Raw genomic sequence first — 23,197 nt, 5'->3', positions numbered from 1 at the left:
AATCCAATTTATTAAAAGGTTTATTGGTCTTGATATTACAATACTATATTCATACCATATCACCAACTTCGACTTTAGATAGATTTTTTTAAAAAAACATTCACATTAGTTTTATTATTCTTAAGCCTTATTTAGTAATATCTTCATTGTTTTATAAAGCTCTATTCTTTCACTTGCTAATTCTTTTATTGTTAAATTTTTAACTTTAAAAAAATTATAAATAACAAATTATAAATTGAACCATTATTTAAAAAATATAAGAAGAACTATCTTAAGAAAGGAATTGACAAGACTAAAGAAATTCTTAGTCTTCTCTATATATATACTAACTACTAAAAAGACTACATTGTTATGTTATGTGAAAACTAACTTAAAAATATATTGGACATTTGGTAGTGGAAGAATTTGATCTTACCTTGAAGTTTGATCTATAACCCAAAACAATGCATAGGATGATTAGAAACACCTTTTGGCAACCTTAAACAACCTAAGTAAGCTTCCAATTATGCTAAATATATCATATCAACCTTAAAAAATCTAAGCTACATCTTATCACACTCTAATCAATCAAAGATAAATTCTAAAAAAAAATAACACACTTTAATCAAATCCTAACCTAACCTAAGTCAAATCCTAACATTTTAATAGTTTTCACTCAATATTGTCAAAAATTCATAATACAATCCAAAGAGATATAATACAACACTGTTCCATTAAATTTTGCTTTTATAATGCAAAATGTCTCATTTTTGTATTGAAATAGTGCCACAATGTTGATGACTCTCTGCACTTATTACAAATAATCAACAAGCAATTAAGTGAACAACTGAAACTCAATCATTAAAATTAAATATCTATGCATATACAATCTAAATTCAATTATTGATTTCCAGAAAACAGAAATAGATTCTAAGCTCAATCGGTCAAACAAAACATTCATTTTCTTTTGATAACAAAAAGCAACTTAACTTATACAAAACTCAATGCTGGTATTTCACTCTCATTGTTTCAAGTGACTACTATAAGTCACTGGTAGTAAAAACTCTAGTTCTGCATGAACTAGTCACGATTTTAATTGTAAGGATATAATGTTGATGGCACCCAGAAGCTTAGCAGTCTACGGTAGTGCACACCCACAGTGTTTCTCTCCCTCCTCCCATAATGCATAGGTTTTTAGTGGCATAGCCACACTGCAAGCTCCTTTGGAAAATCCAAACAAATTGTAACTTAAGTAAAATTTTACACATTCTACTACTGCTGTCAACGTACCTGTTGAGCTACAAAATATTACAGATGATAAAGGTTAATCACCCCCTTCCATAGCGGGATTGAAAGCAAGGGCACGTTTCCATATTTTTGAGGCTCAGATATGAAAATCATAGCTTTCAGATTTGTCTAACTCGGCAAGAAGAGCTAGAAGCCCAACTGGTTGGCTTTCAAGCCAGATTAAAAAATGGGCTTTCGAAGTAGGCCAGGACTTGGGCCAAACAGAGGGAGCTAGCTGGTTCGAGCTGGAAGTGGCCGACACAGACGCACTAAATCCATGCGACTTTTTTCGGGGGTGGCCGGCTGCTCGAATAACCGGAACGCTGCTAGCATAAACAAAGCGATCGGAGTAGGGGTTCAGCAAGCTGTCGCTAAAGCTGGTTGCGGTGTCAACCACAAGGCCCTGTCACGCCAAGATCATTCCTCAGCTTATTATACGGACCAACGTACAAAACCTTAAAATGGGATCGATCTGGTTGCACATACAATGGCGAGAACTCTGCTAGCGGTGATGGATGGTAATCAATGGTAATACAATCAAGGCTTCTATGAGTGATAGAGAGCGAATCATAAGTGCACGAACGCATAAAGCTAGAACCAGGTGCAATCTTACACCGCAGAGTCTTCACCGAAAAGTAACAGTACCAAGTTCCTACTGAACTGTATACGCTGTTGGCGAGTCCTTCACAACAGAAGTTAACAAATAATAGGGAACGATTACCTCAGCCAAAGCCTTGATTTTAAGAGTAGTTTGATCTGTCAAGATAGCAACTCGACCATCTAGTTTTGCTTGTTGAAATAGCGCGCATTCGAGGACATAGTCATGAAGAGTAGGATGCATCATGTCGCTTTCACCGACGTGTGAAAGAGGTCCTCTGCGCAGTAGTTACACATGATGTCACTTATTCACAAGATTTCGTAAACAAGTTCCTGAATACTAGAACTCTGTTCGCTTACATTGCTACGAATAATTCATCGCAATCTTGGTAAGGCTGAAAAATTGGGACATGGATGATTCGAAAGTCATGAGTATATTTTAGATGAATAGTTCACCTAAAATATATGGAGGGCGATAAAGGAGGCGTGGTTCCCACGTGTACAGTTTCTCCAGAGCTTTGAACGTGAATCCATGAGGGAATCTTCAACATGCAAGCCTCAATCCATTGAAGGGCGTCAGACGCACAAACCCTCCAACTCTCTTGTTTCTGCAAGTAGTCCAGCTCCCTTACAACTACATCACAGTTGACGAAAAGGCCAATTGATGGGAAGAGAATCATGCACGAGACTTAAGTTTGTTACTTGCTAGCAACATAGTGATTAATAGTAGAGAAGAAAGAAAAACGTAGATTTGCTCATGAAAAACACTCGATAACTTGCTAAAAAATAATGATTACAATAATGCATCAAATACACACAACAAGGATACTCTGAATCAACAACGTTAGGTTTTACCGATGTTTGGAATGATGAGGCGAGTCTCGTGAATGCCTTCAAGATGCTTCAGAGACTTGAGAGACTCTGCATCCAAAAGACAGTTCGTGTCTGCGACCATCTGCCACTGCCGTCCTGACTCCACTTGAGACCTCGCCTGCCAGTTGGGATGTGGTTAGACATACTCGTCAGGAAGATAAACTACTGCAGTTGTTTAGAAGCAAGCCAAAATATGCAAAAGACGCGAAGATTAGTGCACGGGCGTTCACACAAAATGGGGGAATAATGCTGACTTGCAATATGTGCTACCATCTTCACACTACTAAGATACAAGCAGATTGCTTGGATCGAGCCAATCCCTTACTCTGTCGATTGTAGCAGAACAATATTGCAACATAATCTATCTCCGAAAAGAACAAGGATAAACATTAAGTATAAGAGGGCCCACCCGAAGTAGTTGATAAGAAGCAGGGATAGTAAAAGTGTGAGGACTCTGGTACATCGGAGGAGATGGCGCACTACATAGTGTCTGAAGGGGCTCTCTAGAGCAATGTCTCGGTTCATTGAACCTTGATGGCAAATTTGAAGTGATACTGCCTGGTCCAGGCAAAAACATCTCATGTACAGGCATATTCTCTTTATCTGAATCGTGATGTTCGTGTAAATCACTATGACCGTAGATCTCCACAGAAAGTCTGTCTAGGGCACTCTCGATGGTGTTCTCTTCGTCGGAACAGTCACAGGTTATAATTGAACCAGTTTCGTCGGCATCCTCTGATGCGATATCACTTCCATCTCTCAATTCCTCAGCAGTTATAGGTCCTGCCTGCTGCAGGGACAAAGTTGCAAATGTCACTTCGTCCTCTTCTATTGGTATAGGATGACTTACGTGGATCGGCATGAAGTTGTCCAGGGTTCCCATGGTTCTCGTAGGCGTGCGTTTTTCAGGAGTTCGATTAGGTGTACAGCCCATTCGTATGTTGAGCTCAGATTGTGGAAGAGGAGTAAAGGCCAGGCGGCGATTAAAGGTTCCTTCGGCACCCCTTTGAGACTGCCTTCTTGTTGTGGAAGGATCATTGTCCTCATACACTAATGACGCAACTGGTGTTATCTGTTTTGACAGCTTCTTGGTGCTGGATCTATTTTCCTGCAACACATTTTTGAAGCAGGCAATCAAATACCGATGAAATCACAAGAAACCAAAACGAATCCAGGCAGAAACGAGTATACCAGGTTAATTCTACTCGAAACCGTGATAGATAACGTTTAATATGAGTAATTAGAAGAGGTCTGTTAATAGATGGGCCATAAACCTGGACATGTTGACAATTTTAGAACCTCCCACTAGGGTTTCTGCAGTTAGTGCTCATCTAAACCTATGTGGAGGGTCATGTTAATCAGGAATAATAGCATCCTCTTTAACTCGAAGTTCAAATTGTATTAGTAAAAAATTTGCGTACGTTGTCTTCTAAGCTCTGATCAGCAAAATTGTCGTAAGGTGTTAACGGTTGAGAAATTGGTGTTCGAATGTCCTGTGTAACACACAAGGTGGAAGTCAGGATCTATACCACAGATGTCGAGGAATAAGTAAAACAGTATTTCAGGAGTAAAGAAACGTTAGTCATCACATTCTATATATCCAAACCCTATTTAGTACTTGAATAGGCTTAGAAACATTTTGATAATTCCAAGAATAAGAGAGTGAAGTTACGGGCACTCTCACGCTGGACTCGGCTTTTCTCGGCTTCCTTTCCCTCTGAAGGTCAGATGATGTGCTACCCTAAGTCAGAGAGCACATGCAAAAACTCAGATTAAATCAACATTTGCACTGCAAAATTTTGAATATCCGTGTTCAATTACCATATACATATACAGTCGTAAATTGAAAGAAAATCTTATTGTGCTCTAGTCATCTACAAACATCCATAGTTTAATCCCGCAAATGCTTGACATTCGTACCTTATAGCATTGAAACTACTCTCCCTCCTTGGAAAAGGGAAAAGAAATTTAGAGAGAGAGAGAGAGAGAGAGAGGAAGTAGAATCGAGTAAGATTATTGGAAGGAAAGAACGACATAACAAGAAAAGTGTTACAGAGTAATATTTCACCTGGTTAGGTCTGAAAGTAAACTTGGCATTGGAAACACTATCTGACGAATGCTCAATCTCACGGCCAGTGGGAGTCTGTAAGAAGTCTATCGGTGCTGCACAACCCTCTTCGACCACTTCATGCGGTGTTGCATCCGTACATTTATGGGGTTGGATCACCGGCTGTACAGTGACGCCACCTCCTATTTGAATTATTGCACCATCTTCCACCATGCTACAATGGCCAGCTTCCTTTGACCTTGCTTGCAAACCTACACCAACCTCTACAGTTATTCATGTTATTGATCAAATTTACATGTTTATTCTTCCAGTGGCCACATCTGCACAACATGTTCGATTTGCAAGAACTGGATACAGCAAGCCATGTCCAACACAGCAGGTATAGAGGAAGGTCAGATGTGAATAGTACTCGGTATAATTCCTAAAACATGGTACCAAAGTCATTTGAATCGCAGAAACACACTTGTGTAGGTTACCGCAAAATTATGAAACCATAGTATGGCTAACTGGAGAGGCTCGAAAACGAATCAGACAACGATTGTGATTAGTTGATATTCACCTTTTGCTTTTGCATCCAGACCTTCTCTCCCTTCAGCCACTGCTGAATCAGGAGCACAAGTCTCGTGCAATGCGCTGGTATCTTGTATAACTTCAGTGGATTCCATCCTCGCCTACTGGGGATTACAAGCTAAGCTTGCCCAATAAATAGCTAGCCGATGGCTTCCTACAGTAAATCAACAGGAGAATCAAAATCAGAGTTGCAACAACAACAGCAGAAAAATATAAACATAAAGTAAATTAATCATCAGTACACTGGCATCACATACATCTAAATAGGACTGCAAATAGGATTTAATACCCCCAAAAATCTTACAACTCCTGTGAATTTAAGCAAGGTCACAATGACCACTCTACATCTTTGTCTGGAATGCAGGAGAGCAGTAACTACAACATGGCGGTATGTGTGATCACAACCAAAATTAACAATTCAGTGGTAACAAGATATTTAACTCACAACTCTCCACACATAGCTTCTGACTCATTCTGAAAAGATAATTAAACTAACCGGCACACTGCAGTAAAGTTAGAAATCAATTTATTCCATTGTTGCCATCCAGCAAGTTTACTGTAAATAGTAGCTATCAAAGTTGCACATCTGGACCCCCACCAAGGACAAAAACTGCTTGCAGTGTGGAACTGAAATGAGCTGCAATGGAAAGTGAGATTAGCTGATTAAAGTGCAGTATGAAGTAAAAAAACGAACTCTCTCAGCTAAGTACTGCTTGTCGACGATTCAAGAGAACGTTTAAAAACCAATGCAACTCTTCCTGTCTCTCTCTAAAAACATCAAGAGTGAAAAACGTGAACGAAACAACAGGGTGAAAGACGCCCATGTGATGGAATTCTGGTAATCTGAAATCATGACAACCATCAGGCAGTCTGGAACTAGAGAATTGGGCCCTAGCGTACCACGGGATTGACCCACAACACAGAACATATATATATATATATATATATATATATATACATACATACATCATTGAAAAATCACCTGCCATGCCCAACTACACGAAAACAAGAGGAGCAAAAAGGAGCGCAACGAGATTCAGCTATCACTGACGCAGAGCCCACAGTTCTTGTCAACTAGAACTCATTCTCTTTTCCAAAGAAAGACAACATGAACTCATCCAGCTTCCAGCACTGTTTCTACAAACAACCCAGAACAACCAGCACCAATTTATAATCGCCTGTGGCAAACGCACCTAAGATCCACTCCCCTCTCAAAACCAAACTCAGAACCAAAAACACATGAGCCTGCAAGCACACAACAGCAAACCAATTGGGAGAAGAGCAAACTACAGAAGACAAGCATCCATCGGACCTACGAACTTGGAACTCCAAACTGTAATACGAACAACTACTCACAGTTTTCCAGTTCCCGCGTATCCTCTGCCTCTCCCTCGCCCACAACACCACGGTCGTCTAAACTCTGCCCCCGACAACTCGAAGGGCTTTTGCTAACCTCCCCTTCCGAAAAAAGCAAAAATCTAAACCCAAATTACGATTCACGTAAGATTCCTTGCAAGAGAATGTCCAGGGGGAATTTATCTACCCACTCCATGAATTCACGAATCTCATGAGAAGCTTTGCTTGGCTTCACTCACTCACTCACTCACTCATTCACCCTTCTTCGAAAAAACAACACCGTCTCCCCCATCCGCGCCGCAAGAGTTGGCCTGGTCGTTTCCCACGAGTAACGAGACACCACCACCACCACCACCCACATCCAACATTTTTGCCGCGAGAAGGAATTTAAGTGAATGACCCGGAAGAACATGATGAATAATCTGCTGTGGAGATGACGACGAGAGTGGAGGATCCCCACTAAGCCGACGGAATGGAGGAGAGAGAGAGGATCAACCACGGATGTGAGCTCCCGCGAAATTGGTCCTCGGTTTCCACGCCCACCCCGCGAAATTTGAAGAATGGCGGGATTGCAGGTCTGCAAACATTTGAATTTTCTGGGGATCTGGAACCCGCCTCGGTTTTCGCCCGCCACGTGTGAACGCCGTTGCTTCGATGTCCCTAGCGTGAACGCGAACTCGGCTCCTCAAAGCTTCTCCAAATTTAATGAATTGGTTAGCATAATTTAAAATTTGTACATGACCTTATTCTCTGCACAAGCTCTGAGTTCTGTGATTTTGAACGGTTTTACATTAGGGTATTTTGATTCCCTTACTAATTCATGAAATGCTGAATGTGTTTTGTTTTTATAGAATTCACACATGTGATTTTCTTTAGATGACTTCTACATCAATATAATTTTCTTCATTGTATACCGTAGTTAAAATGATCAGTTTTTTCTTATTTGTATAATATGTTTTTTTTTCTACAGCACATTATCACCATGCTGATTTTGCAGTAGTTATCTTTATTTAATAAAATATCATTGATTTGCTTATTTCTATTTGAGTGTGAAATGCTATTGTAGACTTATATATTCTTTTAGATTTTGAGTTAGTTTTTTACCAAGATAATATAAAATAAATATAAATTTCTACAATCTTTTTTCAATTGTAAATATTTTTCTTTGCAAGATTTCGATTTTAATACTTAAATCTACTAAGTGTACTAATTGTAAAGAAAACAGTTAAAACATTGTCATCGTTTAGGGATTTATTTAGACAGATAGTTGGTTCACATAAATATTTGTATAATTTGAATAAATATATATAATGATCATGTTAAATGCATGTAATAAAATAAATATATTTTTAAATTTCATAAATTCTTTAATAATACCAAAATTTATTAACTTTAATTTTTCAGAAATCCAACACTCTTCAAAAAGTCATTCCATTATTTATTACAAGCTTTAATGATTCATAATGTATTATCAACACCTTTACACAAAATGTCTTTTTAGCACTCCTGACTTGTGAATAAACACACTATACTTTAATATGTCTTTTAATACAAAAGTATTGTAAGTTTTGGGCATTGGTTATGCATTGTATTCATTATTTTAATAGCAAATATACTCTTTGAGTATAACTGTTCAATACATATATTATTTATCTTTGCTATTTAAAATTTTGAACCAATCGTTTCTTGAGATTCACTGTAATTTACTTTTGAATTATAATCTCCATAACATTGTTATTTTAAATAAAAATTGAACCCCACCACATATATATATATATATATATATATATATATACGTACATACATACATGTATGAAGTCGTCTCAATTATAAATAAAAATAGTACGTGTAATATTTTATAAATTATATGCATAAATCTAGAATTGAAACGTAAAATAAAATAGAGTAAGAGTAAACTGTTCAAGTTGATCATACTCCTGACATTTATTTTTTTCATAACAATATTAACTTCATAAGAAAAAATTGTTAATAACAAACCATAACATAATTTTTTATAAAATCAATCAATAATTTTGTATCTCTCATTAATATTCAAAAAAAAATTATCATATTATGATGATTTTGTTAAAAATATCATCTCTACAGATTTTAAACTTACTTAAGATTTTTTATTTTTTTTGCAAGCTTTAGTAGAAAACACATCAATCTCTTGCAGTTTGATGTATTAAAATCATTTTTTAATAGATTGAATAATAGAACTATTATTTAATTTTAATTTTAATTTAATTTTTGTAATTTTAATGAATTAAAGAATTTATATTCATAGAAAAATTGATTGATCATTCAAAAATAGAATAATAGAAGTTTCTTCAAGAATTTTTTTTATCAAGTGATTTATTATGTCACAAATTAGATTTGGAACTGTTACATATATTAAAGGACTTGGATGGATGGATGGATGGATTTGGACATTAAATTACTTTGATCAATATTTTTAGGAGAATATGAAATAAATCCAAATTTTTATGAAATCAATCCACCTATCTAGACCATCATTGCACCCCTTCATTTAATGTCTCTATTCCCTCTATTTTCAATGCCTTTCCTCCCTCCCAACTCCCCGTTTCTCTTCCATGTTTTCCTCTCTCCTCTCGATTCCTTGTCTCTCATCCCAAGTAATTGTTCATGGATTATTTCTCAATAGCATGCTTCTTGTGCAAGAGATATTATAAGTGCTTCAAAAAAGACCAATTTTTAAAACATTGTAAAAGATTTGTTTTTAAATTATTATGTTGATGAATAAACCTTATCAACATAGTTACTTAGCTTATTTAATCCCAATTATTTAGACACAATAGTTGTTCTCATGCACTCATCATGAATAATTATACTGAAGAGAATTGGTTTTGTTTTGTTTGCTACATATCAATTCTTAAACAATGTTACATATTTGCACTGTCTTTGATAACCTCCATGACTAAAACTTATTGACCATGGATGGATTTGTGAGAAAATGTGATAATATTGTACTTTGTTTGAAATATTGATTTTTTGCATTTCTAAAATTTTTGCTCTTCTTTACACTACTCAATCCAATTCACAATCTTTGATAAATGAACACCCTCAATGTGGCGCCTTAGACATATTCTCTCATTACCACAACAATCTTCTATTATATTAGTATTGTACACAGAAAGAATGAAATGAATGTCTTGATAATAATCTACTTTTTTAAAATCTACTAGACTATACTTCAAATGGAAATTACTATTAGAATTTCAATACATCAAGAATAATTATCTACTATGTAATAAAGCCATCCCTTCAAAGTTTTTCACATCCTAACACTCTACAACTAATAAAAGATGAATATCCTTAAAAAAAAACTAGATACTACCACAAACACCCAAATATTTCATGGCATGCCACCAAGCAGAGGCAAGAAATACAACCACTTGTTGTTTAAATGAGACACTGAATGCGGTAGGATACATTACAAAGAGCAACAAAAATGGTGCAGGCAAGACAAAGAAAGGATACCTGAAAGCTGAAGGACAATAAGTGCTACTTGACACCATAGCCAAGTAATCACAAGAAAATGCAATGTCTTAAAGTTGAGAGAGAGCAGAGGCTAAGAATATTTTTTGTGAAAAGGAAAATCCAACTTACAATGGTATTGTATTATGACTTAGGCAAATGTTCTACTATGTAAGAGAACATCTAATTCAAATTTCTAACTTCTATAAATCCAATTCATTCTTTAGTAATCAATTAATTTTCTTGGAATATTGCCACAAATGCTCACCATAACGTGGTCATCATCTTCAATAAGGGATTTGGGGGCTGTCTCTAGAGCTTGAATTTATATTCTTTGGAAAAATTTAGCTCTTGGATTAAGTATAAGGAAGGAGATATCTGTGGCTTGCTTATCAACTTTTACATCTCTTTGGAAGAAGGCATGATCATACAAGATAAGATAGATTTTGAGTTTCTAGGAGATAATAAGCAAATTATATACATGAATTTCCATGTAAATGGGACAAGTGACAACAAGGGATGAGAGATAGAGGATCAAAAACATAGACATGGGATGAAGTTGGAGAGATTAAGACGATAGACTTCCACTATGAATAGGAAGTGGGAGCCAAGGGAAATGGAGACATAAGACAAGGAGGTGCAATGATAGTCTAGATAGGTAGGTCGATTTAATGAAAATCTAGGTCTATTTAATATTTTCTTATTTTTAACATCTCAATTATTTCTTCTAAAAATTAAAATTTTAAATTGGAAAACTTAAATTTATTAGAAAATATTTAACCTAGTTAAAAATATTTAATGTTTGTATATGCATCATAATTTAAACAACTAGTAACTTATATTAAGTAAGATGATATTGTACTTCATATTTATTTTTATTATATATATATATATATATATATATATGTGCGTGTGTGTTATTAAAAATATAAAATATCCGTCATTAAATAATAAATTAAATAATTGATTTTATTTCAGAATGTGAATTGTTTTTAGATCTTATTCAAAAATTTATTTGATTTTATCCCAATATTCTTATATATATATATATATATATATATATTGAAATAACTATTAAAAACCATTTTTATATTTTTAGCTTCTTAGATCCAATATTTAAGAGAAATTGGATGGGCATGTCCCATCTATATGTTACAATGACACAATTTCAGGTATTTCAAATTCTTTGTATATTCTTTTAAAAAATTAAAATTAAAATTAAAAATTAATTCATTATAATGTATATATTACACAAATAAAAATTATAATCTAATTAAAGATAAGATCAAAATCATCTTTAATTTTATTATAATATTATCATTTTATTGAATTTTTTAAACTTGTGGCCTTTTGTTCTACTTTTTGGACTATCATGTATATAAATTTTCTTTTAAATTTGATTTATCAAGTTTTATTAAACTAACTAATATTTTTTTCATTATACTAATAGTTCAAAAGACTCATAATGTTTTTTTAAACTTAAAAATACTCTTCATCTCTCAAATCTAAAACAAATTCATCATACTTTACAACAAATCCACAAAATCAACATAGATATATATTTTTTTACATATAATTTAAAAATTAACGACATTATTTATTAAATTATCTTTAAGTTTATTATTTTCGAATGATTCCCACTAAAATCTAACGGAGAGGGAGTGACGTGCACCATACAAAGATCCATGGTAAGAAAATTAAAAACATGCCTTCCAAAGAAATTATGATAAAGTATATTTTTGTTGCTGTTGTTGTAGCGGGTGTTGCTGCTGCAGGAGAAGCAGAGCTCGGCTTCTCGCAGACTTGGCCACATCGCAGTGGTGAAGCTTCCCTTTCTCGTTCACTCGGGACTTCGTTTGCGCTAGTTAGCGTTGGTTCTGAGAGCTAATAGCTACCGTGACTCTGTTTCATTTGATCCTTTCTACACCAACTGCGGACTCACAATCACAATGTTTTGCGCCAGTATGCGATGTCTTCTTTCTCAAGCTCGTTGGATATGGCTTCTGGATGAGCAGCAGCAGCAGCAGCAGCACGAGTGCCTGGATAATGAATTCAGAACCATCGCATTTTATCTCCGTGCAATCTACGCGTTCTAATGAGTGCGATGAGGATGTCTGTGCGGGCTGTTACGGGAGTTGTAGCTTGGTCGTGGGGTTGACCGGAGAGAAGGCTTGATATATACATGGTTTTTTTTGTTTAATGCTGTTATTGTTATTTTCTTTTCTGGCACACGGAAGTATGTCGAGCGAGTACCTAATTCTTCTTCCTCGTGGTTCAGTATCAGGTGTGACACCTGAAGACCCCGCGGTGTCGCGAAAATCAGGTCTGCTGTTCGAGCGCAGCTTGTTTCTCAAGCACCTCGCGGTAATGCTTTGCGGTGCCATGCGAATTGTTTTGTATTTTGTATTTTTTTTGTTTTTTGCTTATTAATGGTGTTGGAGACGGTTGACGTAACGAGTCGAAAGACCTCCATGAATTAGCTGATTTATAGTTTTGGTAATGCAGGACAATGGAACAGACCCGGTCACTGGAGAGATCATGTCCGCGGAGGACCTCATTTCAATCAAAACAAATAAGGTTTCACAACGTAAAGATTTGCTCTTGGCAAAGTCCTAAAGCGGGGCTGTGCTTTAAATACTTGTTGTTTTCTTTTGAGCTGTATACACCAGCGAACCTCTCATTGTCTACAACTTAGACCACTCAATGCTGAGAAAGCAGTGTCATCCCGATTTTTTACAGGCTGTGAAGCCAAGACCTCTGCAAGTCGCGAGTATACCGGGAATGCTTGGACTATTTCAAAACGTGAGAAGATTTGTGCTTCTTCAATTTCAAACTGTAACATGTGATTTTGTGTTGTAATTGGCAATTCAACACACAGCATCCGTTATGCTCTTATTGCGAAATGTTGAAATGAACTCTAACTTGAATTAGCCCCAAATGAGTCACTTATTAAATCAATTGGATGCTCATTGGTCACCTGTTATGCGTGTGGTCTTTTCATGCGAAAGTTTCCTCTGTCAGCTCAATGTTTTTTACATGACCCAGTGAGCATTGAATTTGTATGGTTGTGTGGAACAGGAGTGGAATGCGGTTGTCTTGTCCAACTATGCACTAGAGCAGCAGCTGCACACTGCTCGCCAAGAATTGAGTCATGCTCTCTATCAGATTCGAACATTCCCTAACCAAATGTTTGCTCAGATTATCGTGAATACGTCTCTTTGGTCATCAGAGCAATGAACTGATACTGGATTGCATATTTTCATAGAACATTGAGCATGATGCCACTTGCCGAGTGATAGCGCGACTGAAGAAGGAAAGAGATGAGGCTAGAGAGCTACTTTTGAAGTCAGAGAGGCTAGCACCTGCAGCTGAATCTACCTCTATAACTACTGCCCCAACAGCGACTACCAACGGGAAAAGGGGTTTGTACGTTCACTTTTTTGTTTAAATCTGAAGTTCTACACATCCTATATGGGAAGTCTTCAAGTGCCGTTCTCCGGTTGGAGTTTGAAAGTGCCCATATTGCAATGATGAAACTATAAAAACTGCATACTTTCCTCTAAACCTTTCTTGTATCATTCGCTTGATGAACCACATGAAAGGCAACAAGCTTGAATAGGGTACGCTTTCTGCCTTCGGTAACTATCATAAATTTAACTGTGCAGTGCGTAATACTTTGGTCAAGAGAATTATGGATTTACTATGCAGCGTGGCTTCCATAAACTTTGATTTGTTTCTGCTCGAGAACAAACAGGAAGAGGATGAAAGTAGTGTTTGCTTCTGTCTCTTCTCTAAGAAGCGAATTGATTGTGCAGTTTCTGAATTAGACACTATGTCTGAAGGATCCGGAAAGAAACCTCGTCAGGGCATCACATCTGATATCATCACAGAGCTGACGGAGTGCAACGCTCGCCTTTCTGGTCAACGCAAAAAGCGGCAGATTTGTTTTCAGTTTCTTTTTATTGTAGTTTCTTAGTATTCATGTCTTCCTGGTCTTGGTTTTTGACTGTGATTTACATTTTATAAATGTGTTTTAGAAGAGAAATTTTGTGTAGCTTGTTTAGTGCTTGAGTCTCTATCCCATAGAAACTGTTTCAGTGCTGTACATGATGCCTGGCCACTGGAAAATTTCAGCTAGAACGGATATTGTGTAGGTTCTGGCTTTATCGTTTACCAAAATCTCGTGCCAACAAAATGGTGGATTGCTTGTGCAGATTTCATCAACATTGGCTACTACTGATGTTTTAGAAAAATGTACTCGGTTGGCCAGTCATCCCCTTCATTCAAGCTCGAGACCAGGAATTTTATCTATTGATATTCATAAAACCAAGGTAATTATGCCATATCCTTCTACCGGTAATAGAATGTCGTATTCCTTTGATATATCAGCCTCATCGAGATCCTCACGATCATGAAGATAGGATAGCATTGGATATAAATTGCGAATTAGTTATGCTTCTTTAAGTGTAATTGTAAACATAATGATTTTGTAGTTGCAGGATCTCGTTTTATCTGGAAGTGTTGTTGGAACAGCAGTGGTGTTTAACAGGAGCTCTGGAGAACTTGTCTCTACACTTTCTGGTCATAGCAAGCGTGTAAGTCTCAATTTTCTAATGTCTTCCATAATCGGTTTGTGAAGTTGTTGAAGGCATTTGGATTTGTGATCTACAACCTACGTTTATCACTTTCACTTTCATATGACTTCGTAAGTATCCTGCTTGGCTCATTATATATTTGAGAGTGTTATGCGTCTAGTTCTGTCAATGTTTTATGATTTATTTTTAAGGCTGATTGTTGTATATCTAGGCAGCACATATTACTGTCATTTATATCTTTGTCTCCTTTCTGTGTTAGCGTTGGACTTGGTTGTCTGAACACAGGGCTGATCTTTTTATCTTGAATAAGTTTCAGGTTACAAGTGTGAAGTTTGTGGCAAACGATGAGTATGCTCTGACTGGTACTATTGATAAGGTTCTTTTAGATCTTCATTTGTTTGTGTTTTTTGTTTTAGTTTTTGCCAATTCCCAACACGAGGAATCTCATAATCCTTTGTATTGGAATCTCGCACTGTCAAATTTTGGCAAGGACAGGAGGATGGAAGCTATGCTTGCAAATACACATTGAAAGATCACTTCGCAGAGGTATTTTGTTTTAATTATTTAATTATTTGTTCCTGAGTTTTTGTTTGATTTTCTTGTTTTTGTCTTTCTGACTTGATATTTTAGGTCATTATAGATTTACTGATTTATCATGCAGGTGTAAAACCATTAAATTGCTTTAAATCAGTTTTTTAGAACTTTCTGAACATAAGAGCTTGCAGGTATGGACAGTTACTGTGCATGCCACCCAGAAATACTTTATCTCAGCCTCCGCTGACAAGCATGGAATTTCTTTGATCTTTCTTCTGGACTTTGTCTTGCTCAGGTATGTTGTGCACTTGATACAGAAAGGTTCTTTGTGGCAGTACTTATGCGACGCTGCTTTAGTTTCTGAAGTGGGTTTTTTGATAACATTACTTGGTGTAATTCTCCTTTGTCATGTAATGGATAGATAAATCTAGATTCTGAATCCGGCATGTTCAAAATACCTACATCTGGATCAGGTAAATGAGCCAAGTGTGCAAGCTGGATTTACATCAGCATCTTTTCATCCTGACGGGCTGGAACAGCAGAATCATTGGTTCGGATATGGGATGTGAAATCTCAGGTTTGTTTTCTCCCTTCCGTTATCATCTGTTTCCGTGAGCAAGTGTGTGTATGATATAATGATTCTATGTACCAGAGAATTGGCTTTCTGATCACTCATGTCACATGCATTTTTTATTTTTTATTTATTTCAGGCCAATGTTGCCAAGTTTGAAGGACGCACTGGTCCCGTGACGGCAATCTCTTTCTCTGAAAATGGTTACTTCTTGGCAGTAAGTGTCATTCTTCTCTTAGTTGTTTTGTTCAGTAGCTGGTTATATTGCTGCCCAGTAGTGTTGAAAATAGAATTGTTTCTCCTCATATTATGCATTCTACTTTTTATTTAGTTAAATTTATGTCACTTATAATAAATTTAGGGTCATCAACATTATTGCAAGAGAATGATGAACTATTGAACGGGGGCCCATCATGTTCTAAAATGTTTGAAGTACGACTATCTAATGAATTTGTCACTTAGACTTGTCAGGGATCTTGTATTTATTCTATGCAGTATTTGACAAGAGATGCTAAACAGCTGCTGCAAGGTCTGTTGGAATCAGTGGGAATTCTGAGGCTCTCATTTATTTGTCTTGCTCTTTGTCATGTAGAGGCTTTATATTCTCTGCCCCAGTATGTTTGCTGATTCAGATGTTGTTCACAGACAGCTGCGCAAGACGGAGTTAAGTTGTGGGATTTGCGGAAATTGAAGAACTTTCGCTCTTTGACCCCTTACAATAATAAAACGGCAACAAATACTGGTCAGTTTTGTTTCTTACAAATATATTTCATATTGGTCTCTATTTCTTGTCTTGTTCCCTTTTTGCGATGTTGAGTTGGTATTTGTCATCGTGAAGTGATGACTTGGGTGTGAGTACTTTCAACACAAATTTTTTCGATGACAATAAATAAATGAATGTTGAAGGAGCCATTAAATGTAGATGATGTTTTGGTTGTGTGCTTGCAGTGGACTTTGATTACAGTGGTAGTTACCTAGCTGTTGGTGGTTCAGACATAAGGTAATTCTAAATTCATAATGAATGTACATTCCTTTAAGTATCTCAGTATCATAAAAAGTAAATTTTGTTCATGAATTTGTATTATGAGTTATTCGCAGTCCTGATATTGGTGGAATTTTTTCAGAGTGTATCAAGTAGCAAGTGTGAAGCAGGATTAGAATACTATCAAAGTCTTCCCTGAACTTTCTGGGACACGTGATATTTTCCTGGTTTTGATGCATCTTTCGAACAGTTTCGAATGCATTTTATGAATGTGAGACTCCGGTTCGTCTGTAATTCAGTACCGATATTTTATACAGAAAAGTCTACTGCTTCGGCATTTTTCCAAGTATCAATAGGTTCCAATATTTAAGTTTTCTTATTGAAAGAGACCAGCGAAGTACCTTAAAAACCCAATCCCAAGATGCCTGAAAGTGAAGCTCATTATTATGTTTACATGTTTGTAACCGACTGTGCCTCTGTTTTGATCGCTCACGTCACTTAATTGATGTGGTTCATTTTGTGGCTGACAGGTAAAGTGACATCAATTCGTTTTGGGCCAGGTGCGTCATATTTAACGGTTGGAAGCAGCGATCGCAACCTACGTATTCTTGGTGCCCCTACGGTTTCCTCCGATTCCTGATTTCTTGAACTGATTTGTGGAGATAATTTGTGAAGTGTTGATCCATCACTCTCTTGGTAGACCAACGGTTTGGGCCCTCTCAGTTATGGATGTTCTGAGTACGAAACGATTAGTTCAGCAAAGCTGCAACCATCCAGAGATGTACTGAGGATCTGCCAATTGTAATCATGTCACGGCCCCGCCTTCTCTAAGGCCCACTTGAAGCTGCACTCTTTCAGAAATTTGCGCTAGTTTTCGCCTAACTAGGAGGTACCAGAAGTTGAAGGCTATTTTTTGAGGTGCAAGTTGACTCACGTATCCTACATTTCCTTCGTTATTATGGCAGCTTCTTGACCCAAACAAAGCTCCAGTTACATCACGAGGTGTACAGTTTGACAAACTGACAGTGATTTGTACCTTGATTGTCTCCAAGTTGTGACTTTGCCCTGAGCTGATTTATTGCTTGTGGAGGCATTGTTCTCTCTAAAAAATAGCTAATTGTAAACCATATTCCTAAGAATTGTAGGATTCACTTTTTTTTACAAACCCAACTCATCCTATACAAAATTCTATCACTAACCTTGCAATGTATGTTACTCTTTGAGAAATATTTATGTAATAGTATAGGATTGTATTATGATCTATATTTTGGATAGATATCAGGTTGGAATTACAACAAATGAGACTTAATTTGTGACTATGTGCACCATACTTAATTTGAATACAAATGGTTAAAATCTAGAAGGAATAAATAGCCACTAAGGAATAGGTGGTGAGTTTGTACAATGGTGAGGGAAATAGAAGCCAAGTGTATTAAGTTGAAGGATTTGAGAGATGGAATCAAATCTCAAATGTGGCATGATTAGTAGTTGGAATTGAATTCTTCATCTAAGATAGATGACACATTTGTAAAAACTCAAGCATATTAGCATATTTTTAGTAAGTATAAAAATATTTTTAAAAAATACTTCTATATAGAAAAATAGAAATCAAGGAGATTCTAGATGTTTTTACACAATTTTGTCCAAAATTAGAAGTTACATTAATGTTTTAACTTAAGATTCACTTTGATCCATTTTTGACATATGAGCCAACCTAATTCCAACTAATGGTGGATTACAAAATTGAGAATCCAACTTTTACGAAATCAAGAAGTGTAGTATCTAATTATGCTATTATATAATCCCACCTAATTAACAATTGCAACCTATATCAATAGTTTACATATATCCATTCCGAATACAATGAATTTTATTTATTACTAATAGTTTAACATCATTTTATCTAGCTTCTAATCTATTTTTGGCTAAATGATGTCAAACTTGGTCAACAATAGGTTACGAAACTCACAAAAATATCCCACCTTATAGGTTGGAAATAGAGGAGGGTGGTCAACAATGAGTCAGCTACCTTAGTCAAAGGTAACAACATTATTTGCCACTAGCACCAGCCTTCTTAAATGATGTCCATGACCTCAAATCTCACATTATTTATATTAATGTTGATTTTCCTTAACTTATTGCCTACACATTGGGCAAAAATGACAATGGTATCATGAATGGATGAAATGATGAAAGTACAAGTTGAACACTTATCTCTCTAAATTAGAAATAAATTAGTTTAGGCTAATATAACTAATTTCCATCAATTCTTTCTATTTGCTTACTACTTTTGGATATATGGGAATGTAGATATTTAGAACACATATTGTAGATGTTGAAATGTATTAGACATTCTAATTATTTTTCTAAGTATATTGTCTTCCTAATGTCCATATTGAATACATACACACAAAATAAAAAAGGAAAAAAAAGACATAGACATAGAATTAAGTATGTAATCTCAAACATTGATTAAATTTTATAATTGTGATTGAGAAAGCTTTGGAGTATATTCAAGTTTGTAATTTGAAAATGAGCATACCTAAATACTATTCAAAAAAGACCCCCTCTTTCTCCCTTTTGTTGAAAACAAACTCCTTGTGTCCAAAAATTAACCACCAACATTTACAACACCACTTCTTTCTTTCTATTCAAATTACAAACCACACACAAATAAAAAAAAAAAACCATGTGCTATTTAGAACAACACTGGCATTCTAATAGAACAACTGAGAACAAAAACATTTGCACCAATTGAGTTTAAGGAAGCAATGCACAAAGTGAAAACACAATCGTCTTTGTTTATTTTTATTCTTGTCATAACATTGGCTAATTATGACTTGGTGGGCCCGAAATAATCTAATATTTTTTTTTTTTATTATCATTTTATATTTATTTATCCATTGGGAGTGAATTGGGCGCGAGGCATTCTGAAAGATTACTGTGCTCTACAGTGTCTAAGTTCAATCTGAGACCCCATCTCCGAGGAATAATCGTTGAAAAGCTAAATAGTGTGTCTTTGCATCTGAATCTGAGGATGATTTAACCACGTTTGCAATAAAAAAAGAAGTGACAAACTCAGTACCACCTTAGTCATGGAACTGTGTCCATTGGTTTGTGTTATCGTCTTCTCACCTTCTGGGCATGAAGCAGTGTATCGTGAGATTAAGATCATGCAAAAGACATTGCTGTGAATACCTTGAATTTCTACGTCTCTGACGGGTGAAGTATGTTTGGTTTGTGAAATTCCAGTGCGCATCATTCCTACATCGTGCTTGTGATGCAATGACATGTTTGCACTGTGATAGGAGGTGCTCGAAGCAGATATAAGGTGTGCTACAGAGATTTTCTGGGTGGAGTGCTTCTTTCTCGTCTTGCTTGGATAAAAAGAACATACAAATTAGAACAATTGTAATAGTTTCGTCTTCGCATTAGAGGGGGTTTGTCAGCATATTTGCCAGTTAATCGTAGTTCAGACTTCTATGCATTCCTGGAAATGAACATCAGCTACTACAGGTGGCGAAAACGCAAACTTACATAGTAAGAATGTGAAGAATAATCAGCTTTCCGCGACATGCAAGTCATCATTTCTTGTGAATCGGAGTGCTGATGATGTATAGATCTTGCACGCACGTATAATTCACGTGGAAACACGGTAACACCAGCACACAAATGTAGCGCAACCCCTGCAGTATGTAAAAAAGCACTTATTCCTTATTTCGAATGGTCCAAAAACTGTATAAGGATGTTCAGAGTATTAGCGGTGAACAGACCACTCCTACGAAGTAATTAAGCGGGATTTAGAACTGCTCCATAGCAAACTCCATTTCTAGGCAGGATGAGTTACCACCGTCACCGAAACTGCAATTTTCTGAAAATTCTAATGGAAAGGTCTCAATGGACTAATTCAGCTAAGTGGAATTTGGGTTTGTTGCACTTGATTTCTTCTCAGAGCCCTCAGGGTTCTCGGGTTGCCATGACTGGTAGCGTTTCCAGTCTCGCTTGTTAGGATTAAGAGCATGACCTTTGGTCATGTGAATCATGCCGTCTCCACGACCTGTCAAGTTCTCCTTGTGAGCCACACCATATCTTGTGGGCTTCAACTTCATCAGCTGCCATACCGTCAAAACATAAGATTAATTGACGAACATGTACAAGAGGGTGCAGTATATGAAGATATTTCAAGGCTGTCAAAGCACCCGATCGCTTTCGATTATTGCACATGTGATGGATTAGATAAGTAATAAGACATCTTCTGAAAGACAAACAAACCTCTTCAGCAGTGTGGTCACTGATGTGATGAAGCCAAGCGTGCCATTCAGGTGGAACAGCTGAAGCATTGTAATTCGATTGATCGGCGTATACCACCCATCTGTGCCTTCCTGTAGAGAAAATAATACTAGGTTGGTAAAATTTTACTTCTACACAAGCGATTATGTTTCCAATGTGTATTCATTTTCCTTTTCTAGAAAGTAATATATAAATCACAAGTAGGTAGCACTGAGACTGATTCATACCAAACTGAACATTTTCCTTTTTTTCGTAGTACTTGTTTCCCTGAGTGTCTTCTCCGACTAATGTTGCATCAAATTCTCTCATTTTTGAATGCCTGCAGACAGTTTCCGGGGTCAACAAATTTGACCTTAACAGAGCGTGATAACACTTTGATCTAGCTACAAATACCAATTCTTGATAAACTGAAGAACGCCGCGTTATAGAACATCCTTTAAACCCAATAATAAAATTCACAAAAACACAAAGCGCACAAATATTTGCAGGAAATAACGCAAACAATAATTTGTACTTACAGCAAGTTACCATCAACGAGAATTCTGGCCCTGCAGCAAAACACCAGAAAACGGTCAAGATACAAACAAAATCATCAAAACATCTACCGTTACGAGTAGAGAGAGATGAAACCTAGTGAACAAACACAATTGAACATGTGATAATTTTTCCATTATCTACATGACACCAACTCACACGAAGATGAGTCACCACTAACTGAGTCACACGAGGATTAGCCAACAGTATTCAATGATGTTGAAAACTCAATGCAAAATTATTCTCCGGTGATTCATGCGATTTTTCGAATCTTTGGTCCAAACATAACGTCATTAGAAGGGACCCTATCGACAGAACTGTATCCAACTGATCAACTGTACAGTCACTGTAGCAATTCAACGTATCATGTAGCCAGATGCTAATCAAGCTCGACTGAACCTTGTTCCAGATATACAGAACAAAAGAGAAGCAAAGGTGCAGGAGAAGAGATAAAGAAGAGGATTGTTATGTAAGGAGATTCTTCAAAAGTGAAGATCGGCATGCAACATGGATGTAAAGCAGAACCTAAAGTAAAAAACAATTAGTGCGTGAATGATTTCGTAGAAAGGGAGAAAAACCTCAAAACCTACAATGGCGCAAAAGTACTCGCACTAGACAGAATCTCTAGATGGTAATCCTGCTCGCATGAATCTCTCCAGAAGCTTAACCTCAAGAACTAGAGACAAATCTAGCGCAGTGCAATCCACCCTTTAGAAGAAGCCAAAAGACATTCGAAATATTCCCAACTCCTTCAACCTGCAATGTCCTTAAGAAAAAACCCATAAAAGGTAACCCTAAGCCGGACGAGAACAACCGATGCAAAACCTCAAACTATACGAAAGCTCTCTATTAGGGCAAATTCAACAACACGAAATAGGCAGAGAGCGTTACAAGTTGCCAGTTCTCTTGGCTTCACGCAACGCAGCGAAGAACCCATTGTTGCGCACTTTGTCCAAGGCCGCCTTAAACCCCGAGGACGCCATCTCTCTCACTCTCGTCGCGGAATTGCGAATGAAAGATCCTCGCACTCTCCTGACACACACACACACAGGCAAAGCTGCCCTTAAGCTCCAGGAGTCAGCAAAAACCCGCAGGGCCACCGGGGCGGTGATGGGAGCGCCGAAGCGGCTCCCATCACCACCACAACCCCATAACCGACCCCTCGTCTACGTCATGGATGAACCGCGCTATTCTTGTCTTCATCCTTGGATGAAAGTTTCTTCTGCCTACACTTGCTTAGCCCCTTCGCTCTTTCTTCAAGCTCTTCTTTTCTCTTACATTGGGTAATATGATATTATAAGTATATTTCAAGATTGGTTTCCTATTATTTTATAAAGCATTCTCTATTGAATCTTTATCCATGAAAATTGATATTTATTGCACATTCTCTCATGGAAAAAAAAAAAAAAAACTTTTTTATTTCTTTTTTTTTAAAAAAAAAACTAAAATAAATACATCAAGAG

At 36.6% G+C, this 23,197-nt stretch overlaps 2 protein-coding genes and 1 pseudogene across 13 annotated transcripts; 1 reads left to right on the top strand and 2 right to left on the bottom strand.

Moving 5' to 3' along the window:
• Positions 1-923: 923 nt before the first annotated feature.
• Positions 924-7,185, bottom strand: LOC112293005 (uncharacterized). 11 transcript variants are annotated; one of them, XM_024542034.3, is made up of 11 exons: positions 6,731-7,185; positions 5,871-6,011; positions 5,364-5,528; positions 4,805-5,067; positions 4,409-4,477; positions 4,158-4,229; positions 3,146-3,844; positions 2,719-2,854; positions 2,320-2,497; positions 1,988-2,141; positions 924-1,669 (listed from the first exon to the last, which is right to left on the bottom strand). In XM_024542034.3, exons 3-11 carry the CDS (start codon positions 5,467-5,469, stop codon positions 1,364-1,366), a joined length of 1,983 nt encoding a protein of 660 aa, XP_024397802.1. In that variant the 5' UTR covers positions 5,470-5,528; positions 5,871-6,011; positions 6,731-7,185; the 3' UTR covers positions 924-1,363. The 11 variants fall into 11 exon arrangements, with proteins under 11 accessions (XP_024397802.1, XP_024397808.1, XP_024397804.1 ...); XM_024542040.3 differs by having other exon boundaries at positions 4,421-4,477; XM_024542036.3 differs by having other exon boundaries at positions 6,918-7,185.
• A 4,871-nt stretch (positions 7,186-12,056) lies between these two features.
• On the top strand, positions 12,057-17,179 carry LOC112293612 (pre-mRNA-processing factor 19-like; annotated as a pseudogene). Its single transcript, XR_016497858.1, has 17 exons — positions 12,057-12,190; positions 12,507-12,592; positions 12,734-12,805; positions 12,968-13,030; positions 13,307-13,391; positions 13,501-13,650; positions 14,044-14,192; positions 14,383-14,559; positions 14,728-14,823; positions 15,140-15,199; positions 15,295-15,369; positions 15,549-15,652; positions 15,831-15,934; positions 16,068-16,145; positions 16,574-16,670; positions 16,877-16,928; positions 17,053-17,179. The product of XR_016497858.1 is annotated as a pre-mRNA-processing factor 19-like (transcript).
• A 3,425-nt stretch (positions 17,180-20,604) lies between these two features.
• LOC112293094 (putative NADH dehydrogenase [ubiquinone] 1 alpha subcomplex subunit 12) lies at positions 20,605-22,781 on the bottom strand. The gene is made up of 5 exons (XM_024542173.3): positions 22,626-22,781; positions 21,719-21,748; positions 21,428-21,519; positions 21,183-21,292; positions 20,605-21,022 (listed from the first exon to the last, which is right to left on the bottom strand). The coding sequence occupies exons 1-5, from the start codon at positions 22,715-22,717 to the stop codon at positions 20,822-20,824; spliced, it is 525 nt and encodes a 174-aa protein (XP_024397941.1). The 5' UTR covers positions 22,718-22,781; the 3' UTR covers positions 20,605-20,821.
• Between the last annotated feature and the right edge of the window lie 416 nt (positions 22,782-23,197).

This window comes from Physcomitrium patens, chromosome 16, assembly GCF_059467195.1.
Source record: "Physcomitrium patens ecotype Gransden chromosome 16, ASM5946719v1, whole genome shotgun sequence".
In the NCBI taxonomy this organism is placed as follows: Eukaryota; Viridiplantae; Streptophyta; class Bryopsida; order Funariales; family Funariaceae; genus Physcomitrium; species Physcomitrium patens.
Note: the sequence above shows the minus strand (reverse complement) of the source record. Positions and strands in the feature narration are given on the sequence as shown.